Source organism: Mobula hypostoma, chromosome 25 (assembly GCF_963921235.1).
Source record: "Mobula hypostoma chromosome 25, sMobHyp1.1, whole genome shotgun sequence".
NCBI classification, from domain to species: domain Eukaryota; kingdom Metazoa; phylum Chordata; class Chondrichthyes; order Myliobatiformes; family Myliobatidae; genus Mobula; species Mobula hypostoma.
This window is the reverse complement of record NC_086121.1, coordinates 21,220,217-21,244,986: the sequence shown is the minus strand read 5'-3', so window position 1 is coordinate 21,244,986 and position 24,770 is coordinate 21,220,217. Positions and strand designations below refer to the sequence as shown.

The 24,770-nt window shown below is 44.3% G+C and overlaps 1 protein-coding gene across 1 annotated transcript in view; it reads right to left on the bottom strand.

Moving 5' to 3' along the window:
• Positions 1-7,631, bottom strand: part of aldh4a1 (aldehyde dehydrogenase 4 family, member A1) — a 33,290-nt gene extending 25,659 nt beyond the window's left edge. Inside the window, exons 1-4 of the mRNA XM_063032901.1 lie at positions 7,365-7,631; positions 5,952-6,045; positions 2,382-2,474; positions 1,282-1,329 (exon numbers count right to left, since the gene is read on the bottom strand). Coding sequence (XP_062888971.1) covers positions 1,282-1,329; positions 2,382-2,474; positions 5,952-6,045; positions 7,365-7,405 — 276 coding nt within the window. The 5' untranslated portion in view covers positions 7,406-7,631. The remainder of the gene's footprint in view (positions 1-1,281; positions 1,330-2,381; positions 2,475-5,951; positions 6,046-7,364) is intronic.
• Positions 7,632-24,770: the final 17,139 nt, after the last annotated feature.

The window sequence follows — 24,770 nt, the reverse complement described above, 5'->3', positions numbered from 1 at the left end:
CCTACATATCACACAAAAGAACACAACACAGCTCCTGGAACCATTCTCACTACACTAACCGATGAAGAATGCAGAAGAAGCAACTTCCCAGAAACTTACCTCACCCAAGCCTGTTGAACCAGCCTCTCCCACTCTAACACTGAACCACTCAAACAATGGCCGCTCTGCTTGTCCTTACCCTATTTTTATTTGCCCTTGCTATTGAATCACGATTCGATTGGGCCACTGGAAAAAGCTAAAAGCCTGCGAAATGCTCTTTATAAACCTCTCACTCCCGACCTGTGTGTAGCCTCCTCTCTCAATTCAATTGGGCCACCAGAAAAAGCAGAAAGCCCGCAAACAGTCCCTTTTAAATCTCTTGCCCTGACCTATGTGTAGCCTCCTCTTTCAATTCAATTAGGCTGCCAGAATCAATTCAATGGTATGACTTCGTTTCAATCACTTGAAGCCTCTGGTTCAATTGGTCCAGTCCTCTCACTTGTGGGAGGCATTTCTCGAATTCTCATTGATAAAACAATCTTCCAAGTCTAAGGCCAGCCTTTGAGTTACTCAATCCTGGTAATTACGGATTATTTAGAATGTTGAAGACATTTTTGCAAACTGTTTACTTCCACACAAAAATCTGAATCAGCCTCAGAAATTCGAACAATAACACAACAGTCTACAGGTCAGTGTAAGAAACAGATTGCCTTTCTCAATGAATCTCATTTCCAAAACCCTAGATCTACTATAAATAAATCACAATACATTTATTTTGGTCTGGGGATGAAACTAATTCTACAAATTTTATGGCATTCTAATACTATATAAAGAACAAACTGCCATTTCATTGTCCTGTTCACAACTTCAGTACTTATCAAAGTGCTTCCATAAAATAACAAGCAAAACAGGGCAATATAGCAGCCAATTTGCTTGCAACAAGCCCTCATGATACTGAAAGACAAATTAAACTACTACCTTTAATTGGTTTTGATGTAATGACAAAAAAATAGCTAAAATAGAGGGAACTCCAAGGAGTACAAGTTTAAAAATATATATTACATCCATCTAAGACAAACAAGACTTCAATTTGACTTTCCCCAAAATACTGTCCCTCCAACAATGCAATATTCCCTCATTATTGCACCACAGAGGAAACCTGAGTTGGAGTTCAAAACCACAGCATTATGATTTAGGAAATACAGCAGTGCTCACTTAAATCAGTTTAATACAATAATATTGTAAAGTCCATAAAACCTGGACTGCAGTCTCTATATTTCCCAACGATGCTGTTCAGCTTACCTTGTCAGCATAGCAGAATTTGGCCACCTTGTGTGAATGGTTAAATGGCTAAAATAAAAAAAGAATATCCCGTAATGATGATCTATAGTTATAAAATATAGCTATAACACTACTTATAAGAAAACCATATTTCCTGCAACAATCAAAAAGGCCAAGGTCAGTGGAACACAAGGATAGAATTTCATTTCAAGAACAATTAAAAAGACACATAGTATTTGACCTTCTGTCAGTTAAATAAAGGTTCACGTGAATTGACATATCACAGATTTTTGTTTTTATTGCATTTTGGCAAATACCCCAACTTTTCTGGAAATGGGGTTTGTACATAATTTTGCTCTTTAGATCTCTCAGTTATGTGGCTTCCATATTGTCTTGCCACTGACAGCATAATCAACTTCTGTCTGGCACCTGCCTGTTCATTTCAGTAACCCAACCCATATCCTTTTCACCATTTCCCATATCTGTATTTATGCCATTCCTGACATCCTATTCAAAGAATCTAAAGTGAAATCAGTGCTGATCCTTAGGAGTATATCACAATCAAGTTTTCTGTAGAGTAACATTCCTTTGTTTCTGATCAACCAACTTGGTACCCATTGCTATTTTTTATAGATACAACTAACCCAGACCAAGGAGAGCAGACTTTCTTTCCAGAAAAACATTAATGAAGCAGATAGCTTTTTAAGACAATATGGTGGTTTTATGATCACTATTATTGATACTGGTTATTTTTTTCAGATTTATTCAAATAAATTTACACTTCCTTACTGCTAATGGAATTCAAACTCATGTTTCTAGATTATTAAACATATCTCCAATGCTAAACAGTTAATTTAACCACTATCATTCAACCCAAAGAAAATATTCTAGATCACCCATCACCATGCTTCAGTAAATGTATATTCTGAAAAATAAAAAATATTTTTATATCATTCAATATAGCTCATAAAATTTAAATATCAAAAAGTTCAAATTTATAGAATACAATCTAAATAGAATAAATGGCATTTCTACAGAATAAAGGCAATTCTATGGTGGACTTCAGAAGTATTCTAAATATGGTAAATTCAAATCAACCTTTCATTCACTTCAATACTCACACATAGTTGGTATCGTATCTCTTTAGTCCAGACACGCTCGCCACCAATAACACATGGTATTTCAAGTGTTCGTCCCTTCAAATCATTCAGAGCCTAATGAAAGGACAATCGCATAAAAGATCAGAATCATGGGAGGGCAATTAGCACATTTCCATTATCTAAGATTGCTGTACTGTGTATCAGAACATAAAGTGCCTTCCCAATCCACAAACTAGACCCAGCTTTCAGATCCATCTCTACCCTTACTCTTCTGATTCTTATCTACCATATATTTTCTTCTTGCCAACACATTTTCAATGTAGAATCTGCAGCCATCATGGCCTGCACTCCATTATCTTCCTAGACCCCTTCCAGAAAGCTTATCAAACTTGTACCCTGATCACGCCTTAGTTACCTTGCCTTCTTGCAATCTGTGAAGTCACATCTAGGTCTGCAAGGACAGGGTTATGCATAATTAGAGCTCAGGGCTACACAGACTATCTGAATTAGTCTTAGGCTGCAGTGCAATGTTGTGAATGTGAATATGAATATGACAAGTGACAAGACATGAGATTAGCTCAGTTTAGAATTTATCAGTCTCCCAGGACTGTGAGCACTGACCAGAATAAAATTATAATAGTTCTCAGAAAGAGCTAGGAAATAAACATACAGTACCAGAACTGTTTTAAAAAATCATCACAGCAATGACGTGTTGTAACCATCACTGACAATATTGCAATTAATTCCATATTGTCAATATAACAGAAGATGAATACTAGCAGTCTCAAAGATCAACATTTCAAGATTTAAGATTGTTTAATGTCATTTCCAGGTACACAAGCGTAAAGGAGAATGAAAAAATTGCTACTCCGGACCAATGCAGCGCACAAAATAAACACAATAATAATTTAAAAACATAAATACACAAGACAGCTTATATACATATATTGATAGTATGCCCATAAAGTGACGTTAGGCACAGGAGCATCTGTATACAAGGTGACTAACAGAAAATAATAAAGTAGTGGCAGCTGGGGGTGTGGAGGGCTTGTTAGTGGGTGGAGGTGTTGATCAGCCTTACTGCTTGGTGAAGGTAACTGTTTCTGAGTCTACTGATCCTGGCATGGATGCTACGTAGCCTGAACCCTGATGGGAGTGGGACAAAAAGTCTACAAGTAGGGTGGGTGAAATCCTTCATATTATTGGCCTTTTTCCAGCACCTTTCTATATACATATCCTTGATGACGAGTAGGCTGGTACCAATGATGTATTGGGCAGTTTTGACCTGCTGTAGAGCCTACTTGTCCACCACAGTGCAGTTTCCATAGTGTACAGGGATGCAACTTGTTAGGATGCTCTCTACTGCGCATCTGTAGAATGACATGAGTATAGATGTACATACTCAAGCTCTCTTCAGCCACCTCAGGAAGTAGAGGCGCTCATCTTTCCTGTTAGTGGATACAGCCCTTCCCAACATTGAGCACATCTACAAGAGAACTGTCACAGGAAAGCAGCATCTGTTATCAAGAACCCTCACCATCCAGGCCTAGTTCTCTTCTGCCATCAGGAAGAGGGTACAGGAGCCTCAGGACCTACACCACCAGGTTTAAGAGCAGTTATTACTCCTCACCCAGCAGGCTTTTGAACCAAAGTAGATAACTTCACCTCCCCATCACTGACCTGCTCCCACAACCTATGAAATCACTTTCAAGTAATCGTCATCTCATGTTTTCAATTGTTATTGCTCAGTAATTTATTATTTTTTTCTATTTACACAACTTGTCTTTTACACATTGGCTGTTTGTCCTTCCTGTTAGGTGCAGTCTTTCATTGATTCCATTGTTTCTTGTATTTACTGTGAATGGCCAAAAGAAAATGAATCTCAGGGTTGTATAAGGTGACATATATGTACTTTGATACTAAATTTACTTTGATTGCCTATGATATGTTCTGAGATAGAGAGATTGGGTGAGACATGCACTCCCAGGAGTTTGAAACTGCTGAGTTTCCATTGCCATACCGCTGATGTAAAGGGGGAGGGTGTGAGTTTATCTTGTTGACATCAAGGAAGGTGTCATTTGCATGACCTCAGGCCTTGAGCTCTTCCACCTCTTTTCCGCAGGCCATCTCATCATTGTTGATGATGAGCCCCGCCACTGTTATGTCATCGGCAAACTTAACAATGTGATTGCTTGGATGTTTGGCCACGCGGTCACGTGCAAGCAGAGTGTACAGTAATTGAACTCAGCACACATCCCTGAGGGGCACACATGTTGAGGATGATGGGGAGGGAGGAGCGATTCTGCATCCTGACTTTGAGGTCTGCTGGTTAGGAAGTCCAACACCCAGTTGCACAGTAGTGCACTTAGATTGACGGGTAGGAGTTTGTTCACTGAGGTCTGAGGGACAATAGTGTTGAATGCCGAAATGAGATCCAGAAACAGCATTCCAACTCAAGTGCCCTTGTTTTCTAAGTCTGTCAGGGTCAGGTACATGACAAATGCTATGGAATCTGTCATACAGCAGTTTTGTTGGAGCAGGAAGATGGCGGCGTGAAGCAGCTCGCAGTGGCCACTCCGGTGGTGATGTCTGTTATTTGTCAAGTAGGGTGCCGTGCACAATCCTGATTTGATGGAGACAGACATGAGAGCACGGAGGAACATCTGGTGAAACTTCTGAAATGCCTGCTTCACTGCTGCTGCTACTGTGTGGTCCAGAATCTCCGGAGGAGAAGGCCCCGAGTCCTTGGCTTTGCTTGTTGCTCGGTAGCCGGGGCAGGGTCGAAGCACTCGGCAGAGGATGGTGCTCGGAGAGTCTGTGTCGGAGGCTTGAAGTTTTCGGATGGACTCTGGAGTCTGCTGCGATCAGGTGCTTCCAATGGTGTTACATCGGCGAGTTGGCGGCGCTTGGAGGTTCATGGCGGGGAGAGTTCCTCCCTTCCTGGGATGATGAGACTATTGGGACTTAGAGACTTTTTTTTTACCGTGCCCATGGTCTGCTCTTTATCAAATTATGGTATTGCTTTGCACTGTTGTAACTATACATTATAATCATGTGGTTTTGTCAGTTTTAGTCTTGGTTTGTCCTGTGTTTTCTTGTGATATCATTCTGGAGGAACGCTGCATCATTTTTTAATGCGTGCATTTCTAAATGACAACAAATGGAAAACTGAACTGAAGCATATTATAAGCTAAGATACACCTTTTTCTGAAAGCTGTATTTACCATCAGCTACATTTTTCTGTGACCATGTGAGATTCCTCATGTGCACCAATTTTCACCCACACCCCAAAGAAATGCTGATTGGCAGGTTAAGTAGCCACTGCAGATTGCCACTAGTGTAAGTGGGAGGTGGAAGATTTAAGAGTGTTAAATGAGAATCTGAGCAAGTAGGTTACAGGAAATAAATGGGGGAAAATGGGATTGCTCGAAGATCAGACAATTGATTGACCTAATGATCTTCAGCTTTGTAAATATGATTTTTATTGTTTTGTTCAACTGACTGGGTACAATACTGAAGCCATCCTGTATTGCTTGTTGAAGTGGCAATTATACAAATAATACAAGTTACTATGTAAAGCTTTGACCACACCTTCTGTAGAGCTTGCCGTTCTGAGCTTCCTGGTTTAAATTCAAGGATTGGTTCATTCTTTACAGCAACTGCAGCTGTGTGTTTCAAGCAGTATCTGCAACAAATGGTCAGACAGTCAAACTGGAGGTTAAGATTCAACTAATTTAACATCCCATCAAATAATAAATATAATTTACATAACCTTAATATAATGGAAACAAAGTGATTTTATAATTCTCTTTGACATACTCATGCAATCCGTGTTTGGAAAGTACAACTATATCTTCAGGACCAACTATCACTATAATGTTCACTGATCACCTGACTCTTTTTTGTCAAGTGCAGTGGCTTTACATTTCGCTGTGCTACATTAGGGCGTCTTTCAAATTCATTTTCTTAGTCACAAAGATACACCTACAACTTCTCCCTTACTTATCTACATTCTATTAACCCACAAAAAGTGACCTTGATCTAATTTTTGCCATGGACAAAAAACCTCATACCTGACTCACCCTGTCATTTCTGCAGTTGTCAATATGCTTCCTGTCACTAATGACGTTCCTTCCCAACACTCTCCCAATTTTTCTCTTCAGTTAGAAACATCTCATCTCCTTCAATTAAGAGTGTATTTGGTACACAACTGACTGGACTACACCAATAATTATCATTAAAGCCTTACACACCAGACATTTTAGACGATAACTACTGCTCCCCCCCCCACACACACACACTATTATGCCCTTAATCCCTTTTACTCTTACTACTTCTACCTTCAAAAATAATTAAGCAGAATTTTGAAACATTCAAAATTCTTAAGAGGCTTGACAGTTCTGATAAAGACACAAAAAGTTAACTGTTTCTTTTTCCTGGATCTGGATCTCTTTTTCCCCCAGTTCTGCTGCTGGGTGTGTGTTTTTGTTGTAACGCCGATGGAAGCAGAGCTTTTTAAATCCACGTGCAGTTTAAAACCAACTTCATTTTCCTATATATGATAGTTGGTCAACTCTGAAATCCATGTCCCCAACTTTACACTGCACACGCCGAAGTAAAACCTCCAACCGACCTTCCTTGCCAATCCCACCCTTAAGGAGGTTACCCTCACCAATCCACTTTCTCTGCAAATCGTTCATCAATCTTATCAGCATCGCAACATCAGCGGGGACTATTCCTTGTGACTGCGCCATGAAACGACCTTGAGGTCCGGGGATATTGAGGGGGGGGGTGGTCTGGAGTTTATCGAGTGCGGGTTCACTGCTACACGCACATAATTGCCTGCTTCTGCAAGGGAGACAGCCCGGGGTCCTGCCCGAGGAAAGGCTCGGGAAAAGAGGTGGGAGGAATCGCACAGCGACGTCGGAAGGCGACCTCCTTTCCAGGGGCAGAGCTACGCGTCCCCTCCCCTCCCACTGCTCCTGGCCTCAGGTTGACACTCACCCCGACCTGCTCTTGGCCAGGAGTCGCCTCAGGCTCAACATGGCGCTGCCGCTCACTGCAGCCTCGCGAGACGCCGGACGGTCTTCAAGCTCGCGCTCGCCAGCGGACGCCCCCCTCCCCTGTTCGTCAGCCGGCGTTCCGGACGCGGCAAAACAGGCCAAGGCCGCCTTTGCGCTTCAGCTCCCGTCACTGTTTCAGGTTACGGCGACGCTCCGCTGAGTTTTTTCCCCCCCCCTCCCGTGGTTCTGTCCCGACTTTCGGCACCTAGCGTTTTCTCGTGCACCGCGCGCGCAAGAAATGGGCGGTCGATGGGCGGCTCGGGGCGAAACCGATAGTGGCCAATTAGGTTCGCGTTTTCCTACCGACAGCCAATGAGAAGAAGGAAGGCGGGGCCGAGGGTGGCGCGCACTGAAGGAGCGAACAAGGAACCAGGTAAGGCAACTAAGGGTGGGTGCTGGCAATCTGAAAATGCCAGAAACTCTCAGAACTGACCTGAAACATGCCCTTTGGCCTGTCAGTGCCAATCATTTATAACAATTCCATTTCTTTGGTAATTATTGCTGTCACAAGCTAATGGATGCTTGTTTTTTCATTAGTGGAGGCATTGAGTTCAAAAATTACGAGATTATGTTGCATGATCTACAGGCCCTTCGGCCCACAGTGTTGTACCGAGCATGTAACCTACTCTAGAAACTGCCTAGAATTCCCCTACCGCATAGCCCTCTATTTTACTAAGCTCCATGTACCTAAGAGTCTCTTAAAAGACCGTATTGCATCCGCCTCTACCATCGTCGCTGGCAGTGCATTCCACGCACCCATCACTCTGTGTGGAAAAACTTACCTCTGACGTCCCCTTTGTACCTACTTTCAAGCACCTTAAAATTATGCCCCCTCGTGTTAGCCTTTTCAACCCTGGGAAAAAGCCTCTGGCTATCCGCATGATCAATGCCTCATCATCTATCAGGTCACCTCTCAGCCAATCATGCCTCAAGGAGAAAAGGCCAAACTCACTCGTAAAGTACGCTCTCCGATCCAGGTAACATCCTTGTAAATCTCCTCTGCACTATCTCTATAGTATCTACATCCTTCCTGTAGTGAGATGACTAGAACTGAACACAGTAAGGTCTAACTAACGTCTTAGATAGCTGTAACTTAACCTCACGGCTCTTAACTCAATCCCACAGTTGATGAAGGGCAACACACCATACAATTTCTTAACAACACTGTCAACCTGCACAGCATCTTTGAGTGTCCTATGGACACAGGTCCCAATATCTCACTGATCCTCCGCACTTTTGGAGTATTGCAAACAGTTCTGGTCACCCCACTATAGGAAGGATGTTGAGGGTGCAGAAGAGGTCTACCAGGATGCTGCCTGATCTAGAGGGCATGTGTTATGAGACACTGGATAAACTTTGGTTGTTTTCTCTGGAGCGGTGGAGGCTGAGAGGAGATCTAATAGAGGTTTACAAGATTATGAGAGGCATAGACAGACTAGACAGGGAGTATCTTTTTCCTGGGGTAGAAATATCTAATACCAAAAGGCATGCATTGAAGGTGAGAGGCAGTAAGTTTTTTATTCAGAGTGGTGGATGCCTGGAATGCGCTGCCTGGTATGGTGGCAGAGGCAAATACATTAGAGGCTTTTAAGAGACGCTTAGATAAGCACATGAATATGAGGAAGAAGGTGGGATATGGACATTATGTATGTAGGAGGGATTAGTTTTTGTGTTTTTTTGATTGACCTTTTAGCTGGTTCGGCACAACATTGTGTGCTGAAGGGCCTGTTCGTGTACTTACTGTTCTATGTACAGAGATGGAGTGAAAAGGTTTTCTTTGCATTCCATTCAAACTGTTTATTTCATATGTAAGTCCATTGAGATCATACAAAAGGAAACAAAAACAATGTGGGATATAGTTCAAGAGTGGGGAAGTAATATTCCAGATTTATAAAACTCTGGTTAGACTACAGAGTAGTATGTTCACTTATGGTCATCTCATTATATCTGAAAGCTTTGAGAAGGTACAGAGGAAATTTACCAGGGTACTGCCTGGATTAGAAAGCATGTCTTACCTGGAAAGGTTTAGTGAGCTAAGACTTATCTCTTTGGAGTGAAAGAGGATGAGAGGTGACTTGATTGAGGTGTGTAAGATGATAAAAGGCATTGATAGGTTTGATTGATTGATTTCCCCATGGTAATAGGGGCTAATATGAATGGGCATAATTTTAAGATGTTTGGAGGAAAGTATAGGAGAATGTCAGGTAGGTTTTTTTTACACAAAGTGGTGGGTGCGTGGAATGCACTGCTGGGAATGGTGTTTGTGGCAGATATGTTGGAGACATTTAACAGATATGCACATGGCTGAAAAAAAAATGGAGGGCTACGTCTGATAGAGGCTAGATTGATCTTGGAATAGGTTAAAAGGTTGGCATAACATTGTGGGCCGAAAGGCCTGTTCTGTGTTGTATGGTTCTATATTCTGGTGTTACAGAGAAAACACAGTGCAATTATATAAATAAAGTGTAAGGGCCTTGACCAGGCAAATGGGGAGATCAAGAGTTCATCATTTTGTGTATGGGAAATCCGTTCAAGAATCTGTAAATAATAGAAACACAGAATATAGGTGCAGGAGTAGACCATTTGTCCCTTCGAGCCTGCACCACCATTCAGTATGATCATGGCTAATCATCCAACTCAGAACCCTGTACCTGCCTTCCCTCCATACCCCCTGATCCCTTTAGCCACAAGGGCCATATCTAACTCCCTCTTAAATATAGCCAATGAACTGGCCTCAACTGTTTCCTGTGGCAGAGAATTCCACAGATTCACCACTCTCTGTGTGAAGAAGTGTTTCTTAATCTCGGTCCTAAAAGGCTTCCCCTTTATCCTCAAACTGTGACCCCTCGTTCTGGAATTCCCCAACATCAGGAACAATCTTCCTGCATCTAGGCTGTCCAATCCCTTTAGGATCTTATACGTTTCAATCAGATCCCCCCTCAATCTTCTAAATTCCAGAGAATATAAGCCTAGCCGATCCAGTCTTCCATCATACGAAAGTTCTGCCATCCCAGGAATCAATCTGGTGAACCTTCTTTGTACTCCCTCTATGGCAAGAATGTCCTTCCTCAGATTAGGGGACCAAAACTGCACACAATACTCCAGGTGTGGTGTCACCAAGGCCTTGTACAACTGCAGTAGTACCTCCCTGCTCCTGTACTCGAATCCTCTTGCTATGAATGCCAGCATGCCATTTGCCTTTTTCACCACCTGCTGTACCTGCATGCCCACTTTCAATGACTGGTGTACAATGACACCCAGGTCTTGTTGCACCTCCCCTTTTGCTAATTGGCCACCATTCAGATAATAATCTGTTTTCCTGTTCTTGCCACCAAAGTGGATAACCTCACATTTATCCACATTAAGTTGCATCTGCCATGAATTTGCCCACTCACCTAACCTATCCAAGTCACCCTGCATCCTCTTAGCATCCTCCTCACAGCTAACACTGCCGCCCAGCTTCGTGTCATCCGCAAACTTGGAGATGCTGCATTTAATTCCCTCGTCTAAGTCATTAATATATATTGTAAGCAACTGGGGTCCCAGCACTGAGCCTTGCGGTACCCCACTAGTCACTGCCTGCCATTCTGAAAAGGTCCCATTTATTCCCACTCTTTGCTTCCTGTCTGCCAACCAATTCTCTATCCACATCAATACCATACCCCCAATACCGTGTGCTTTAAGTTTGCACACTACTCTCCTGTGTGGGACCTTGTCAAAAGCCTTTTGAAAATCCAAATATACCACATCCACTGGTTCTCCCCTATCCACTCTACTAGTTACATCCTCAAAAAATTCTGTGAGATTCGTCAGACATGATTTTCCTTTCACAAATCCATGCTGACTTGGTCTGATGATGTCACCGCTTTCCAAATGTGCTGTTTGTCACATCTTTGATAACTGACCCTAGCATTTTCCCCACCACCGATGTCAGGCTTACCGGTCTATAATTCCCCGGTTTCTCTCTCCGTCCTTTTTTAAAAAGCGGGGTTACATTAGCCACCCTCCAATCCTCGGGAACTAATCCAGAATCTAAAGAGTTTTTAAAAATTATCACTAATGCATCTACTATTTCTTGTGCTACTTCCTTAAGCACTCTGGGATGCAGACCGTCTGGCCCGGGGGATTTATCTGCCTTCAATTCCTTCAATTTACCTAACACCACTTCCCTACTAACATGTATTTCCCTCAGTTCCTCCATCTCACTGGACCCTCTGTCCCCTACTATTTCTGGAAGATTATTTATCTTCAGAAGATAAATGGAACAGAAGATGTCATTGAGCTTGGTGATATGTGTTTCTCAAGCTTTTGTATTTCTGCCCAATGGGAGGGGTAAAAAAGGGAGAATGGCCAGGGTGGGAAGGATTATGTCGGCTGCTTTCCCAAGGCAGAAGGAACTGTAGACAGAGTTAACACAGAGGAGGCTCGTTTTCATGATGGACTGGGCAGTGTTCACAACTCGCAGCAATTTCTTACAGTCCAGAGCAGAGCAGTTGTCATACCAAGTTGTGATGCATTCTGATAAATTGCTTTCTGATTGTTGACTCTGCTCCTTCCTCCATAGATGCTGCTCGACCTGCTGAATTTTTTTTCTTTTTTTTAAATTGGGACCAGGAAATGCTGTCTGGCCCTTTGGAGGTTTCATGGCAGATCTTTCTGCATTATCCCCATATCATTTGAGTGCTTGAATATCAACTGATCTCTGTTTTGAATAAACTCACCATCCTCCAGGATAGTTAATTCCAAATAATCAATAATCTTTGAGTGAATACACTTCCTCTAGTGCCCAACACCTAATTATGCTATCATCATTTATGTTTCTGGACTCCTGAGCCAGGCCAACATCTCCCTTACATCCACATTGTTTAGTCCTGAAAGAATTTTGTAAGTTTCAGTGGGATCACCATTTATTCTTTTAAACCCTGGAGACTACAGGCCTTGTCTTCCCAGTCTCGGCTCTGACAACAAATCCACCATCATAAGAGTATTCCTGCAAATGTTCATTGGATTGCATCTATAGAAAGAAAATGTTTTTTTATGTAAGGACACAAAAATGTACACAATACTCCATATGAAGTATCACCTCTATATAATTATGTTCAGACATCTTTACTCCTGTATCTGATATGAAAAGAACACACTAATCACTGTGGAACACCACTAGTCACCACCAGAAAGGCACCTTTTATTCCCACTCCTGCCAGTCAGACAATCTTTTATCCACGCTAGTATCTTTGCTGTAATACCACGGGTTCCTGTTAAGCAGACTTCTGTGTGGCACATTGTCAAAGGCCTTCTGAAACTCCAAGTTTATCCTTCTTTCCTCAAAGAATTCTAATAGGCTTGACAGGCAAGATTTTCCCCTTAAGGAAACCATTTGAACTTTGGCCTGCTTCCAAGTCACCTGAAACCTCATCCTTAATATTTGACTCCAACATCTTCCCAACCACTTAAGTCAGGCTAACTGGCTATAATTTCCTTTCTTCTGTCTCCCTCCTTTCTTAAAGAGTGGGGTGACATTTGCAATTTTCCAGTCCTCTGATACCATTGCGGAATCTAGTGATTCTTGAAAGATCATTACTTATGTTCCTGTGATATTTTCAGTCACCTCTTTCAGAATCCTGGCATGTGGTCCATTTGAGGTCTAGGTGATTTACCTACCTTCAGAACTTTCAGCTTCCCAAGCACCTTCTCCTTAGTCATAGCAACTACACTTACTCCTGCCGCCAAACACATTTTACTTTCTGGCATACTGCTGGTGTTTTACACAGTGAAGACTGACACAAAATACTTAGTAAGTTTGTCCACCATTTCTCTGTCCCCCATTACTACCTCTCCAGCGTCATTTTCCAGCAGACCGATAATCACTCTCACCTCTCTTTTAATCTGATGAAACTTTTATTCTCTTTTATATTATTGGCTAGTTTACCTTCATATTTCAATTTTTCCTTTCCTATGACTTTTTAGTTTCTTTCTGTTGGTTTTTAAGAGCTTCCTAATCCTCTAACTTCCCACTAATATTTGCCTTATCATATGGCCTCTCTTTTGCTTTTATGCTGTTTTTGACTTTTCTTGTCAACCATGGTTGCATCATCCCTCCTTTAGAATTCTTCTTCATCTTTGGGATGTGTGGCGTGTGGCCAAGTGGTTAAGGCATTGGATTAGTGATCTGAAGGTCGTGAGTTCGAGCCCCAGCCGAGACAGTGTTTTGTGTCCTTGAGCAAGGCACTGAACCACATACTACTCCAGTCCACCCAGCTGAAAATGGGTACCGGCAAAATGCTGGGGGTTAACCTCGCGATAGACTGGCGTCCTATCCTTGGGTGGGGGGGGGGGAGTCTTGCACTGTCAGTCGCTTCACACCATGGAAACTGGCATAAGCACCGGCTTGATGAGCCTATAAGCCTTGGGACAGACTTTAACTTTGGGATGCATCTATCCTGCGCCTTCCGAATTGCTCCCAGAAACTCCAACCATTGTTGTTCTGCCATCACCCCTGCTAGCGTCCCCCTCCAATCATGTTTGGCCAGTTCCTCTCGCATACCTCTAACATTCCGTTTACTGTAATATTGATACATCCAACTTTCACTTCTCTGTCTCGAATTGCAGTCTATTGTATTATGATCACTGCCTGCTAAGAGTTCCTTTTCCTTCAGCTCCCTAATCAAATCTGGTTTAACACACAACACCCAATCCAGAATAGCCAATACCCTACTGGGCTCAACCACATGCTGCTCTAAAAAAAACATCTCATAAGCATTCTAAAAATTCTCTTTCTTGGGATCCAAATTCAGCCCCAACTTGATTTTCCCAATCTACCAGCATATTGAAATCACCTATGACTATTGCAACATTGCTCTTTTTTACATGCCTTTTCTATCTACTGTTGTAATTTGTACCCTTACATCCTGGCTACTGTTCTGTGGCCTGTATACAACTCCCAGCAGGGTCTTTTTACCCTTGCAGTTTCTAAAGTCTACCCACAAGGATTCGACATTTTTCAATCCTATGTCATCTCTTTCTAAGGATTTGATTTCATTTTTTACCAATAGAGCTACCCCACCCTCTCTACCTACCTACCTACCTGTTCTTTCGATACAATGTGTATTCGTGAATACATATAATATTCTTGCAACCACTGCTTGGTGATGCCCACAACACCATTCTTGCCATTGTGCTACAAGATCATCTTCCTGATTCCTTATACAGCGCGCATTCAAATATAACACCTTCAATCCTGTATTCATCACCATTTTTGATTTTGCCAACTCATCGTGTTGACTGTAAATTTGCCTTATCATCCGTCTGTTCTTCCTCACAGTCTCACGACACACTGCATTTAGTTGTATACCAACTGCCCCATCCTCAGCCCTATCAGTCCCAAACCCCTGCCAAATCCATTTAAACCCTCCCCAACATCTCTAGCAAACCCTCCTGCAAGGATATTGGTCTCCTTCGGGTTCAGGTGTAGCCCATCCTTTTTGTACAGGTCATAACATCCCCAGAAGGAGAAGGTTGATGCCAATGACACAGGCAGGAAGGGTGACAAAGTCCTGCAAAGTGAGTTCAGGGAGTAGGTGCTAAGTTAAAAGGTAGGACCTCCAGATCTGCAATTTTAGGATTGCTACCAATGTATGTGCTAGTGAGGCCAGAAATAGGAAAATTGTACAGTTTAACATGTGGCTAAGGAGATGGTGTCAGAGAGAAGACTCCAGATCTTTGGATCATTAGGCTCTATTCCAGGAAAGGTGTGACCTATACAGAAGGGGCAGTTTGCACCTGATCTGCTCTGGAGGGGATTAATATCCTTGTGGGAAGATTAGCTGGTGCTGCAAGGTTGGTGGGGGAGGGGGTTAAACTAGAGTTTCAGGATGATGAGAACCAGAGCAACAGAGCAGATAGTGGAGAAAGATAGTGGAGTGGTGTGGAGAAAGATGTTGTTAAGCCTACATACAAAGTTAGGAATTGAAATATTGAGTATAGTGGTCTAATGTTCCTGAGTTGTGTATATTTCGATGCAAGCAGTATTGTAGGATGGGAGGATAAGCTTGGGTCATGGATCAGCCAGTGAAATTATAACATTATAGTCATTAGTGAGACTTGGTGGCAGGAGGGGCAGGACTGGTAGCTCAGTGTTCAAAGGTTTCAAAGGTACATTTAATGTCAGAGAAATGTATGCAATATGCATCCTGAAATGCTTTTTCTTTGCAACCATCCACTAGAACAGAGGAGTGCCCCCAAAGAATGAACGACAGTTAAACGTTAGAACCCCAAAGTCCCCCCAGCTCCCCTCCCTCCCACGAGTGAATGGCAGTAAGCAACAATCCTCCCTCCCCCCACCAGCAAAAAAAAGCATTGGCACCCACCACTGAGCACTCAAGCATGAGCAAGGCAACAGCAAAGACACAGACTTGCAGTAGTAACCCAAAGCCTACTAGTTCACCTGGTATTTGACATAGCACAGGTCTCTCTCTCTCCCTAATAAGAGAGAAAGAGATGTCTCCATTTCACAGTGAGAGGGGATTCATAACAAACAACTCACTGATTTACGATATTAAAAGTCCATTGTACTGCTTTTTCCGAGCTCTGTGCCCAAAGATCTCGGTCTCTGGGCACACAGCCTTAGATCTTCCATCTCCCACGACACACAGATCTCCTGCCCGGACACCGACCTCCGATTCCCCCCCCCCAACTCCTGAGCCACAAAATCTCAGTTCTCCGAAGGCGAGTGAAGCTCTAAGGCCAAGCGCTTGGCATGCTTAATAACGGCCGTTCATGAAACCCTGAGAACAGGTCCCATTCCCACAAAGAACCATAGTCGGGTAACTCCAGGTTAGGGTCTTCAAAAGAACCCTGAAAGGGAAAAATAGAGATATTAGAGATGGAAATAGAGCTGTTTCCGAAGATGCAAGCGAAGGAGTCGCTGTTAGGCGCCATTAGTCCTCCTAAACTCCTCCCTAATTTCCAGGGTTCCATTGTTTTAGACATGATAGAGTGGAGGGATTAAAGGTGAGGGGTGACATTACTGGTCAGGGAAAATTTCACGGCAGTACTCAGACTGGAGAGCTCGTCTGCTGAGGCTGTGTTGGTGGAATTGAGGAATAAGGAAAAGGTGACCACGTTAATGGGATTATATTATAGACCACTCAACAGTGTGCAGGATTTAGAGAAGCAAATTTGGAGATAAATTGCAGACTGTTGCAAGAAACATAAGGTTGTGATAGTAGGTGATTTTAACTTTGCACATATTGGTTGGGAATTCCATGTTGCAAAAGGGCAAGAGTGGGATAGAGTTTGTCAAATGTGTTCAGGAAAGTTTCATTAATCAGTAGAGGCCCAACTATAGAGAGAGTGATATTAGATTTGCTATTTGAAAATAAGATGGGCAGGCAGGTGACAGAAGTTTGTGTACAACACTTTGCATCTCATGAACATAATGATATTAGTTTCAATATAATTATGGAAAAGGATAAGTCTGGTCCTTGGGTTGAGATTCCAAATTGGAGAAAGGCCAATTTTGATAGTATCAGAAAGAATCTGGTAAAGTGTGAACTGGGACAGATTGTTTTCTGGCAAAGGTATACAGGTTTCCCCCGCCATCCAAAGTTAGAGCGTTCCTATGAAACGGTTCGTAAGCCGAAATGTCATAAAGCGAAGAAGCAATTACCATTTATTTATATGGGAAAATTTTGTGAGCATTCGCAGACCCAAAAATAACCTACCAAATCATGCCAAATAACACATAAAACCTAAAATAACAGTAACATATAGAAAAAGCAGGAATGATATGATAAATACACAGCCTATATAAAGTAAAAATACTTTTCCACAATCATTACTGAACTGTTCTCCGTAGCGAAAATCTCATGCAAGTGCCGTCGGCAGAAAATCTCACACAAGCGCTGTTGGCAAAAACACAGTGCAAGCGCTCTCCAGTAATCTTTAAACTATGAAGCTGCCAAATCATACCAAATAACACGTAAAAATACACAGCTGATATAAAGTAGAAATAGTGTATGTACAGTGTAGTATCACTTACGGGAATTGGGAAGACAGCGAGCACACTGATGATGGTATGTTAGGCTGAGTCGTCGCAGGCTGGGTGGTGCAGTGGCCCCCACCCTCCGGGCCACCAACCGATACATTGCCGCAAAGCACGCAGGGGTCCAGCGGTAGCCGGGACGCACCCAGCACATCTTTGAGAAAAAAGCCGAAATAAACATGCTAATTAATTACGTGCTGCCCGACACATAATTGTCGGCCCAGATCAGTGCCGATTACCGATTGCATCGCCTCTGATCTGGGCCGACAATTACGTGTGGGGCAGCACCTAATTAATTAGCATGTTTATTTCGTCTTTTTTCTTAAAGACGTGCTGTGTGCCTCCCGACTACTGCATTCTCCGTGAATCGGTACAGTATCTGTCCGCGGCCTGGGTGTTGGGGTGGTGGGACACTGGGGTGTCATCTTGTCGTCTGTTTCCATTAGAGCAGGCAGCTCATCTTCTCCTATGACTGCCCACCTCGATGTTGAAGGTCGAGGTTCATCGTCTGCTGTGGCTGATGTGGAAGGCTTGCTTGACTGCTGAGCCCCGCGCATTTTTCTATCATACAGTTCTTTGTAAGGACTCAAAGAATCTTGCAAATATCCCCTAAGCCTACGTACCCTTTCGAAATTAAAGTCGCACTTTATCATTACTCATTCGGTTTCGATTGTTATCCTTTCCTCTTCCAATTGCATCAGCTCTTCATCTATTAGTTCTTGGACATGGGATGCCAAAACCTCTTCAACATCATCTTCGTCAGCTTCCACAAGCCAAACTCACTTTGTCCTTGCTTCGTTCACCACAATCGAAACACTTAATTATGTCTAGTTTTATGCTAAGTGTAACACCCTTACGAGCTCTTTCAGGCTTTTCCGACACCATAGAACTCATCTTGCAAACGACTGCTCACAGGCTCGTGTTAAAGCAATGCTGGCGAGAACGCCGTTCTGAATCCTGGGAGAGCGGCTGCTCGGGGCGTGCGCTGCTTTTATCGTGTGCTGATTTTTTTCGCGCGCTGAATTTTTTTCGTAACAGTGAAAACATCTTCTGAAAGCGAAAACAGGGTACTAATGTAGGTCTTTCGTAAGAGTGAGGTTTCGTAAAGCGAACATTCGAAAAGCGGGGGACACCTGTACATGGTAAGCCTTCAAAAGTGAAATTTGAAAGCATAGAGTTTTTATGCTTCTGTCAGAATAAAAGGCAAGGATAATATGTTTAAGGAACCTTGATTTTTGAGAGATAGCGAAGCCCTGGTCAAGAAAAAAAGAGGTGCACAGCAGATATAGGCAGGAAGGAACAAAGGAAGTACTTGAGGAATATAAGAAATGCAAGAGAACACTTAAGAAGGAAATCAGGAGGACTAAAATAAGGCATGAGGTTGCTCTAGCAGACAAGGTGAAGGAGAATACCAAGTGCTTCTACAGATATATTAAAAGCAAGAGGCAAAATTGGTCCTCTGGAAGATCCAAGTGGTCACCTATGCATGGACTTGAAAGAGTTGGGGGAGGACTTAAGTGGATTTTTTGCATCTGTGTTTACTCGAGAAACAGACACAGTATCTATAGAAGTGAGATAAAGCAGCAGTGTAGTCCTGGACCATTTGTAGATTACAGAGAAGGAAGTGTTTACCATCCAGAAGCAAATTATGGTAGATAAATCCACAGGACCTTACAAGATGTGCCTCAGACCCTGTGGGAGGCTAGTGCAGAAATTGCAGGGACCCTACCAGAGATCTTTAAAATATCTTTAGCCACAGGTGAGGTGCTGGAGGATTGGGGATAGCCTAATATTATTCCATTATTTAAGAAAGGCACTAAAAATAAGCCAAGAAATGATTGGTTGGTGAGCCTGACTTCAGTGCTGAAGAAGTTATTGAAGTTATTTTAAGGGATCGGACATATATATTTAGATAGACGGCACAGAAGAATGAGGGGAGGTTTGATAGAAGTACAGTATTCAAAATTATGAGGGGTATAGAAAGGGTAAACGCGAGCAGGTTTTTTCCAGTCAGGTTGAGTGGGTCTAGAACCAGAGATCAGAATCCGAATCAGGTTTAATATCACAGGCATATGTCATGTAATTTGTTAACTTAGCGGCAGTAGTACAATGCAATACCTAATTATACAGGGGAAAAAAGTAAATTAATTACAATAAATATATATGTATATTAAATAGTTAAATCAAAAATGGCGCAAAAACAGAAATAATAAAAAGGTGTAGTAGTGTTCATGGGTTCAATGTCTATTTAGGAATCAGATGGCAGAGGGGAAGAAGCTGTTCCTGATTCACTGAGTATTTGCCTTTAGTCTTCTGTGTCTTACAAAGGTGAAATATTTAACGGGAAGATGAGGGGGAATTTCTTCACTCAGAGGGTGGAATGAGCTGCCAGTGGAAATGGTGGATGCGGGTTCAAATACAACATTTAAGAGAAATTTGGATAGGTACACCAATGGGAGGGATATGGAGGGCTATGGTCCAGGTGTTGGTCAATGGGACCAAGCAGATTAATAGTTTGGCATGGACTAGATGGGCCGATAGGCCTTTTTCTGTGCTGTACTATACTATGACTATGAGAAGAGATCCCAATGATGCAGAGAATCTGAAGCCCCATCTGCACCAATTCCTCAGCAATGTATTCATCAGCCAAATCCTACTCTTACCCTCACTAATGCATGGTACAGGCAGCAAACCAGAGATTACTACCCTGGAGGACTGGCTTTTCAGCTTTCTAACTCCGTATATTGTCTCTTTAGGACCTCCTCCTTTTGTCAACCTATATTATTGATACCAATAAGTACCACAACTATCGTTTACTTACCCTCCCCCTATAGAATGCTGTGGACTTGATCTGAGACATCCCTGACTCTGGCACCTGGGAGGTAATGTACTACGCGAGTGTCTCTCTTTCACAATCGCAGAATCTCCTGTCTGCTTCCCTAACTATGGAATCCCCTATCAGTACTACACTGCTCTTCTTCCCCGCTTCCTTTCTGAGCCACAGAACCAGACGCAGTGCTGGAGACCCAATCACTGCAGCTTCCCCCAGTAGATCATGCTCTCCAATGGTATCTGAGCCAGTATACTTGCTACTGAGGGGAACAGCCACAGGGATACTCTGTACTGGCTGCTTGTTCCCTTTCCCTTTCCTGACAGTCAATTGAAAGATTTTGGTGAAGACCAATGAATACCTATTACCATCCAAGGGAGGTGTAAATAGATGATGAGTGAAAACTGAAGTTAATATAAGTGAAAAAAAATTCCACTCTTAGGGCAATACATTTTCCTTATGTACGGACCACATCTTGAGTATTATGTTACATTAAAAAATGCAAGTTTAAGGTATTTCTTCAAGTGGAAACTGTGTTTGGAAAAGTGGGAGTCAAGGTGGTATAAAAGTTCCATCAAACTTCTCAATCACCCAAGTTAAAGAGTGGTTGCGGTGCGCCTCCTGGTAGCAGACGTCAAATACCGGGGCACTCCGCTCCAGCTGATCAACGTATACGCCTCCCCCGTGCGGAGCGAGCGGCTGGCCGTCCTCGAGCAGCTCCCAAAGCTGCTGGTGACGTCCCAGCCAGTGGTTCTGGCTGGAGACTTCAACTGCACCATTGATGCGGCTGGAAGATTCGGCAGTGCCGATGGCAGACTGGACAGTACCTCCAGACTCCTGAGGGAAACGGTGAAGACAGCCAAGCTGCATGACGCCTATGGCACCCCCACAGGTGGAGCACAGCCACGAGCCACCTGGACATGATCGGACCCACTCCCACTCCCGGATCGACTTCCACTTACTGTCAGAGTCCCTCACGGTCAGGTCCACCGACGTCACGCCAGTGTTCTTCTCTGACCACCGCCTTCGGAGAGCCACCTGTCTCTTACGGGAGGACCAGAAGGCAAGCAGGGGGACTTGGAAGCTGAATGTAAAGCTGCTGACCCCAGAGAACATCGACGAACTAGAGAGGGAGTACACAGGTTGGAGAACCTTGAAAGCCTTCTTTGATTCCCCGGTTCACTGGCGGGAAGCCACCAAGGAGAACATTAGGAGGTTCTTCATCCGCAAGGGTATCCAGAAAGCAAGGCAGGAGCAGAGGGAACTGCGTAAACTCCAGACAGATTTGCAGCAAATTCTCCTTCTGCAGTCGAAGGGGGTGGATGTCAGGGAGGAATTGCGAGAGGTGAAGGGCCGGCAAGCCCAGCACCTCGCCGCCCAATCCTCCAAGATCATCTTCCAATCAAGGGTCCAAACCGTGGAGCAGGACGAGACGTGCTCACGCTTCTTCTTCTAAAAGGTGCACAGGGGGAGCTCTGTGATCCACAACCTTAAGGAAGAGGACGGCTCACTCGCGTCCTCGCAGACCGACATGCTGAGGATCTGCAAGTCCTTCTATGCTGGTCTGTACAACGAAAAGGCCACAGAATCCACAGCCTCCCGCAACTTCCTGTCGTCTATCACGCAGGTCTTAGACGACGGCAAGCGGGAGAGTCTGGATCAGCCACTGACCCTAGACGAACTGACAGGCTCCATCCGTTCCTTTGAGTCGGGTAAGACTCCCGGAAGCGACTGCTTTCCGGCTGAGTTGTACTCGGCTCTGTGGAACTGGATGGGCCCTGACCTGCTGGAAGTGTACAACGCTGTGCTTCTTGCCGGCAGCATTTCAGAGTCCATGAGGAAGGGCATCATCATCCTCATCTACAAGCAGAAGGGAGAAAGGGAGGACATTAGAAATTGGAGGCCCATCTCCCTCCTAAATGTGGATTACAAGATCCTGTCCAAGGCTATCGCCAACAGGGTCAAGTCTGCTCTGGGACAGGTGATCCACCCGGACCAAACCTCTGCTGTACCGGGCAGGAAGATCTCAGACAGCCTCGCGCTGCTGAGGGACATTATCGCCTACGTGCAGGACAGGGGGGTGAACGTCTGCCTGGTCAGCTTGTACCAGGAGAAAGCCTTCGACAGGATATCGTACACGTACATGGCGGATGTGTTCTCCAAAATGGGATTTGGAGAGGGAATCCAGAATTGGATCAGACTGCTCTACACAGACATCCGTAGTGCAGTCCAGGTCAACGGGTGGGGAACAGACAGCTTCCCCATCAGGTCTGGAGTCAGGCAGGGCTGTCCCCTCTCCCGTCTTGTTTGTCTGCTGCATAGAACCCTTTGCGGAAGCCATCAGGAGGGATGAGGGCATAAGAGGGGTGACACTGCCAGTCAGTGGAGGGACGCAAGTGAAAATTTCCCTGTACATGGACGACGTCACCGTCTTCTGCTCTGATCCGAGGTCAGTTTGCAGGTTGATTGGCATCTGCGAACAGTTCGAGCTAGTGTCGGGGCCAGGGTCAACCGCACGAAGAGTGAAGCCATGCTCTTCGGCAACTGGCCTGACTGATCCAGCGTCCCCTTCACCATCAGATCTGACCACGTGAAGGTGTTGGGGATCTGGTTCGGAGGGGCCGAGGCGTGCAACAAGAACTGGCAGGAGCGGACTGCCAAGGTGAAACAGAAACTGGGACTGTGGGGAGGGCGCTCCCTGTCGATAACAGGCAAGAACCTGGTCCTCAGGTGTGAGGTGCTCTCAGGGCTGCCGTACTTGGCGCAGGTGTGGCCCGTCCCCCGCTCCTACAGCTCGGAAATCACCCGAGCTGTCTTCAGATTCATCTGGGGATCGAGGATGGAGTGGGTTAGATGGGCCGTCATGCACAAGTCCCTCGACAATGGGGGCAAGAACGTCCCCAATGTCGCCCTCACCCTGATGGCCAGCTTCGTATGTGGCTACATCAGGTTGTGTGTAGAACCCAGGTATGTGGGCACCAAGTACCACTATGTGCCCAGGTTCTACCTGTCACCCTGGCTACGAAGGATGGGTCTGGCCCCACTCCCGCGCAGCGCCCCAGTCAGCTGGTCGTTGCCGCCATACCTGCCCTTCGTAGAAGAGTTCTTCCAGGAGAACACCTTTGACCACAGGGCCATCGGGCAGTGGTCGGCATGTAATGTCCTGCAGGGACTGCAGGAGAAGGACATGATGGACACAGTGGGGTGGTTTCCCGAGCAGACCGTCCAGTTCATCTGGCAAAATGCCTCATCGCCAGATCTCACCAACAGGCATGAAGACCTCGCCTGGCTGGCGGTGAGAGGGGCCCTCCCAGTCAGATCCCTCCTGTACGCCCGGAACGTCGTCTCCACACCCCACTGCCCACGGGAGGACTGCAGTGAGGAGGAGGATGGATGGGCTAGTGTCACTTTTCATCCCTAGCAGCTGCGTAACAGAGGACTCTCTGATCTACGGGCTGTTCCCGGGGACGCACACTGAGACCAACATCCGGTGCTGCTGGCAGATCATCAACTCGGTGAAAGACGCTCTTTGGTCAGCCCGAAATTTGATGATCTACCAGCACACAGAGATGTCCGTGGGAGAATGCTGCCGACTGGCACATTCTCGGCTGCAGGAGTACGTGCTGAGGGACGCACTGAAACTCGGTGCAGCCATTGCAAAGGCCCGGTGGGGAAGGACCACGGTATAGGTTTCTTCACCCCCCGGGAGTGGGAGGGGTCGGGTGGCGGGGAGTATACCCCTCAACAATGATGTGGTAAGGTGAACAACTGGAGTGCCACGTGGGTGGCCGTAAGTATGGATATGTACTGACTAATGGAAACATACGTAAAGGATGAAAAGTTATTGAATGATTTATTGTATATAATTTTATTTTTGAATAAAGTATATTTTGAAATTTAAAAAAAATTTGGTTGCATGGAAGGTACTGTGAGAAGGGTCACATTTATTACAACACAGGCCATTCAACGTATTAAATCCATGTCAGTTCCTAGAAGAGCAATTCCCTCTATCTTACTCCTCTTTGTCCCTGCATCCTACTCTCACTAATTTTCCTTTTGATTCTTTGTGCCATTTACTGTAACCAAATAACCTATTAGCACATCTTTGAGATTGGGAGTAAATGAAGAGTACTTCAGTAAGCCCATGTCGTCCCAGGAAGAATGTAACTAACTCTACACAGGTAGCACCTTGACTCAGAATCAAATCTGGGTCATTGGGAGATGTGAGGAGACAATGTATATTTCTATTTGTCAGTGATAGAGAATGGCACTTTGAAATGCTGAAAAGGGGAGGGAAATGTACTTAGTGGCACATTATGTTGCTCTGTTGTTTCTTATAACTTCCAGATCCTTAAAAATGCAAAATTGACAGAAACAGGCCAATCTGAAAACTCAGCTATTTCAGTTAATTGTCCTTTGCTTTATAACATATAGATGATGGTTTTAAAAAATGAGATGCAGCATTTTGTTCAGAT